The 6,000-nt window shown below is 35.9% G+C and overlaps 1 protein-coding gene across 1 annotated transcript; it reads left to right on the forward strand.

Annotated features, from left to right (window-relative positions):
• Positions 1 to 578: 578 nt before the first annotated feature.
• LOC5566061 lies at positions 579 to 2,135 on the forward strand. Its single transcript, XM_001650371.2, has 2 exons — positions 579 to 775; positions 849 to 2,135. Exons 1-2 carry the CDS (start codon positions 683 to 685, stop codon positions 1,815 to 1,817), a joined length of 1,062 nt encoding a protein of 353 aa, XP_001650421.1. The 5' UTR covers positions 579 to 682; the 3' UTR covers positions 1,818 to 2,135.
• Positions 2,136 to 6,000: the final 3,865 nt, after the last annotated feature.

A 6,000-nucleotide genomic window follows, 5' to 3' on the forward strand; every position in this document is an offset into this window, starting at 1 on the left:
CACACGCTTTCGCTTAATTATCTTTTTTTTTTTTTCGAAATAACTGATAAAACCAAATCTGCACCTCACAGGCACTGGCAGGAGTTTCGAGTTAAAATTTGATTCAGATTCTGATTCAAATAATTTGACCTCGGAAGCAGCGAGCGTAACCGCAAGCACACAATTTTGCATTTTGGATGTTTTTTTGTTGGTTTGTACTGAAGAACAGTTCTTGTTGTTACAATCTTGACAATTCGTATGAAGTTGTATTGGTGAACCCAGTCATGAAACCGTGATTTATCACAGTGCGAACCTATCGGTTTTGGGGTTGGAACTAGTGCGAAACTAGGTCCAACCTGAGCGAATAAAAAACGTTTTGACATCAGTTAGGTTGGAACTAGTGCGAACCTAGGTTGGAACTGAACAAAAACGAATTCGACAAAAATTTGTAGAATATTCACACAGAACGCGTTACGAGGGGGTGGGTGGGTGTCAAAAATTGCCATTTTCAGCTTATTCGAATGAACCCTCAATAAATTCTCAACCTACTTTGTTTCTCCGTGCATATAAGCGCAGCTAGCATATTTTTCATGACCGGGAATTTGTTTACGCCTGCTTCAATACAAAAAAAAAAACATCTCGGGAGGACGAATTTTTGCTTGAAATTTGCAAATTCGGAGTGTTCAAACCCGGAATCAAAATCATGGGTTTAATCGAAGACGAAGTGGACGAAGTGTCCCGTTTGTGTGGCAATGTTCTGCCACATTCCAAGCTGATAACGTGCATGAATTCTCTTGTAAGTACACCCCCTTTAATTACGTTTCACATTTTCCGGTTGAATCACCCGGTAATTTTCCACCTGGTTCCAGATTCGTGTCGATATCCACCAAACGGAATCCCGGCAGCTGACGGTCTGTCTTCGTTTCCCCGCAGATTATCCACAGAATAAGCTTCTGTTGGAGTTCAAGAGCAAAACGATGTCGTTAGCGTTCCTGGAGAGGTTCACCAAGATTTGTGACGATAAGACAAGCGAATTCGTCGGGAAGCCTCAAGTTATGAAAGTGCTGAAATTTGTGGACACTTACCTCCGGGACAATCCGCTTTGCATTGTGACCGAGGAGATCTTTAATATCAAAAAGCTGCTTGATGGAACTGCTGGGGAGTTGAAGCCACGCCAGAAATCGTCCTCGGTCGGATTAACAGCCAGAGGCGGTTCGTTCTATTTCACGGCAAAGTTTCACGTTCCGGAATTGTATCCCGCGCAGAGGATCGATTGGGAAGACTACGACTGTAATCTTCCCCTGCCTTTGGTTCGATTTGTCAATGGTCAAGCAAAAGAAATCGCTAGGCAATGCGTTGAGCCTCCGTTGAGGCAATTGAGCACAAATCATGTATTCACACCAAAACCAAGTTTGGAGAGAACGCTTCGCTTCATAGTGGAAGCTATGAAAGGATTCCCCGAAGAGCGATGTCCTGTCTGTGCGGAACTCTCGCTCCCGGTCGATTCAGCCAATGTGGTGCTATCCGAAGAGGACGATCGATATGTGATTCGTATGTTCTGCGGACACGTTTATCACCAGGCGTGTCTGAGGAAGTTCATGAGCGAACCGCCGTTTCCTCCGGGGGGAAAGATTTGCCCGGCTCCGAAGAAGCATCCACGATCTGATAGAAGGGCTGGTGGGGGAAAAGCGGTCGTATGTAGCGGAAACGAACTCTGTCAGCAGAGGGTAACCCATGATAAGTGGGGTCTGAACGATGTAAAATCAGCGGAAGCCAAATGGGCCCACCAGCAGGCAAGGATTCGTGAACTTGAGGAAGTTATCGACTTCCTGCAATAGTTGGACTTGGGCGTGACTTTTGGAGCAATATTGGCATGTGACTGGCTCTCTCTCTCTCTTCGACAGAGGTGATTCTGAACAAAGGAAATTCGATTCAGAGTTAGAATTGGACAATTATTATCTGTCGTCGTGCAGGAGAAGCGAACGGAGAAGAAAGTGATTGTGAACTGAATGACCAATGATCTAACTAAACGGTGCTGGTACGCACATAGAAGAATATTTGAAGATATTCGTAGATTCAATGTATCTTTCCTAGCACCTTAAATATCGTACTGATGATGATGAATCAATTCTACACAATATAGGTACTGTAACACATATCGTTGAGTTCTGTCCTAATGCAAACACGAAAAGAATTCCTTCAATTATGAAAAAATGTCTCGTAAAGTACGCAGATGTGGCTGAACTGGAATACAGAGTATCTTTCGAATAAGAAGACTTGATATATTTAGTTTGTTTGGCCTCTCAGAAACAGTGTCCTCGAGGTTACATAATGGGAATGTTTGCTGAGTATTTGAGATTTATTCTACATGATTTCACTTTGTCTGAAACGTTTAGAGGTTGCCCCGTTGAGATTTATGAAAACATTCAATTTTTATGACTAACATAAAAAAATCTAGTTCAGTTAAATTTCGTGACACACATTTTTTAAATATATTTTGCAGATTTCTTGGGGTCCAAACTATCTGCGAAAATCATCAACTGTTTGTTTTGCCAAAAAAATTGCATATTGATGTTTCGAATATTTGAAAGCTATGATATTTTCAGTGCATTTTTATTTTAAATCATTAAAAGTGGGTATCAAACTTCACGTTAATAAAATTCTTTACCTATGAAAAGATTCAAAATTTGGGAAAAAAAACACTTTGTCAAAAACACCAATCCTCTAATTCCATGCCTCTTAGAGTTATTCAAGATTTATTGAGGATTTTTGACATCTCTGAGGTAACTCAGGTAAGTCAGATGTGAAAATATTGTATAGGAATGATCGGGGCAATATGAGCCGCCTAAGGAAAACGTCATGGAATGCATAGAAAAACAGCAAAAATTATGGTTTAAATCCAAGTGACTTGTACTATAAAATGTTATCTTCAATGTTACGACGATAATTAATGTTAATATCAACTTGCAAATTATGTCAGGCACTTTTTGGAAAACCATGTTTTTCTACGTGGTCACCAACCATATGGGGCATTATGAGCCATCTCATTCAATCGAATGATTTTTATTAGAGTATAGAGAAGAGTTAGTGGTGAAAAGCACATTATTGGAAAGGAAATTGTATTAGCTTTGCTTGAAATTATTGATTCTAACGGCTTATTTTTTAAAGATACAAAATACATAGTGATCAGACCATGTTATACTAGTATATACTGATACAAATACATAGTGATCAGACCATGTTATACTAGTATAACATGGTCTGATCACTATGTATTTTGTATCTTTAAAAAATAAGCCGCTAGAATCAATAATTTCAAGCAAAGCTAATACAATTTCCTTTCCAATAATGTGCTTTTCACCACTAACTCTTCTCTATACTCTAATAAAAATCATTCGATTGAATGAGATGGCTCATAATGCCCCATATGGTTGCCCGGATAAAAACGTATCATTCAGTGAATGGAATAAACCATTAATGTACAATATAACGTATTGGATACAATAAAGCGTATTGTAATTGAATGTCGAAGCAATATTATTCTTGTTTGGATATACAATTCAAAAACAATATAATATATTGTAACAGAACATTGTATTGTTTTTAATTGGTTTTATACCTTACAATTTTGGTCAAATTCCTATTTTCGCGTTAAACAACTGTTGCTTTTTTCTATGTAGCTTTGCTGAAAGAAATAAACAAAACAAGTTCAGAAAGCAAGAAATGTTGGGTGAAAAATATTCAAAAAGTAAAAATAAGTAGTTTTTTGGAAGTCACTTGACATTAGCTGTAACGATGAATGCAACCATCATACAGTTCGTTGAATTGTTTTTGTATTGTACAACAATACACGAATTGCTAATCAAGACAATACATGAACAATATATCGTATTGTATTTTCAAAATGTTTGTATGAGAAAATATCTATATTTGTATTGTTACGATACTTAACCACCCATACATTATATTGCAAAAATCTCATATACAATACAGTGAACTGTTTAAAACAATATATTGTACTGTAATTGTATTGTCATTTTACATATACTGTATTGTATTTCCAATATATTGAATGGTACTGTTGCAATACTTTATATTGTTTTTGTATTGTATTTTTTATCCGGGTAACGACGAATGCAACCATGATACAGTTCGTTGAATTGTTTTTGTATTGTACAACAATACACGAATTGCTAATCAAGACAATACATTAACATTATATCGTATTGTATTTTCAAAATGTTTGTATGAGAAAATATCTATATTTGTATTGTTACGATACTTAACCACCCATACATTATATTGCAAAAATCTCATATACCATACATTGAACTGTTCAAAACAATATATTGTACTGTAATTGTATTGTCATTTTACATATACTGTATTGTATTTCCAATATATTGAATGGTACTGTTGCAATACGTTATATTGTTTTTGTATTGTATTTTTTATTCGGGCTAGTACTAAATTGCGATACTTGGTTCAACGTATTTCCTAGCAAAGTGTTCTACTTGTAATGGTGCATAAAGATGACTATGCAGTAAAAAAAAATAATCTGGTATATATAGGCAATGTTTTTTTTATGTTCAAAACATCGTTTGGTTTGCTTAAATCTAAGTGGCTCATTTTGCCCCGCCCTTCATCTTGAAAATAATATATTGTTTTTCAATAATTTTGTTTACGAACAAATCTAATTTCGCTCCCGAACTGTTCTTTATGATCAGAAGTTTCAATGGATTGGTAAAATTTACCAGAATTATAAATATAATTGTTTTATAGGCTTAATTAAAAACTGCCAAAATTATAAGCTTTTCATGACGAAGGACAAATTTGTACATTTTTGTAAATATCTTGAGTGTTCAAACGAATATTCTTACGGTTTTTATTGTGGTGGCTATTTGAGGCATCCTTGAGCAGATCATAATGACACTAGACATTAAAACACTGTTTTTGAGGTCAAAACCGGGGTGGCTCATATTGCCCCGTATGTTCATATTGCCCCCATTGCCCCTAATATTGGTCCCAAAATGCTGCCTTTGGGAACACCAGCTCTTACATGAAGTCTTTCAGATCTGGAGTTCTGATAATTAACCTGAAGTGTACGATTTGAAAGATAACTTTGAATTATTCTAACAATGTATGTTGGAAAATTAAAGTTTTTTAATTTAACAATCAAGCCTTCATGCCAAACACTATCGAATGCTTTTTCTATGTCTAGAAGAGCAAGACCAGTAGTATAGCCTTCAGATTTGTTGGAACGGATCAAATTTGTTACACGTAAAAGTTGATGAGTGGTCGAATGCCCATGGCGGAATCCGAACTGTTCATTGGTAAAAATTGAATTTTCGTTGTTGTGGACCATCATTCTGTTCAAAATAACCTTTTCAAAAAGTTTAATGATGAAGGAAAGCAAACTGATTGGACGATAGCTAGAAGCTTCTGCAGGATTTTTGTCTGGTTTCAAAATTGGAACAACCTTAGCATTTTTCCATTTGTCAGGAAAATATGCTAATTGAAAATATTTGTTGAATATATTAACTAAGAATGATAAGCTACTTTCTGGAAGTTTCATGATGAGGATGTAGAAAATTCCATCATCGCCAGGAGCTTTCATATTTTTGAATTTTTTAATAATAGTTCTCACTTCTTCCAAATCAGTCTCCCAGAAATTTTCGAAAACGTTCTCTTAATTGAGAATATTTTCGAAGTCCAGTTACTCAGGACAATTGGACTAGTAAAAATTGTGCGTGCTTCCAAACTGTACAGTAAGTTTTTGAGCTTTTTCGCAATTAGTAATAATTTGTTTTCCTCTATCAATGCCGGTATTGGCTTCTGAGGTTTTTTTTTCAAAATTTTGGATAATTTCCAAAAGAGCTTAGAGTCAGGGTCCAATTCAGAAATCTTATTTTTTGTTTCTTAATTGTGCAAAACGTTTCTTGATTTCTTTCTGCAAATCCTGCCATATAATTTTCATTGCCTTCTCCTCACGTTTTTAAGACGGATCAAGAGTTTAAGATC

This window comes from Aedes aegypti, chromosome 3, assembly GCF_002204515.2.
Source record: "Aedes aegypti strain LVP_AGWG chromosome 3, AaegL5.0 Primary Assembly, whole genome shotgun sequence".
Classification (NCBI taxonomy): domain Eukaryota; kingdom Metazoa; phylum Arthropoda; class Insecta; order Diptera; family Culicidae; genus Aedes; species Aedes aegypti.

Coding starts and splice junctions, on each gene's coding strand:
- LOC5566061 (XM_001650371.2), top strand. CDS start 683: ATGGGTTTAATCGAAGACGAAGTGGACGAAGTGTCCCGTTTGTGTGGC. Junction 776..848: donor TAACGTGCATGAATTCTCTT/GTAAGTACACCC, acceptor ACCTGGTTCCAG/ATTCGTGTCGATATCCACCA.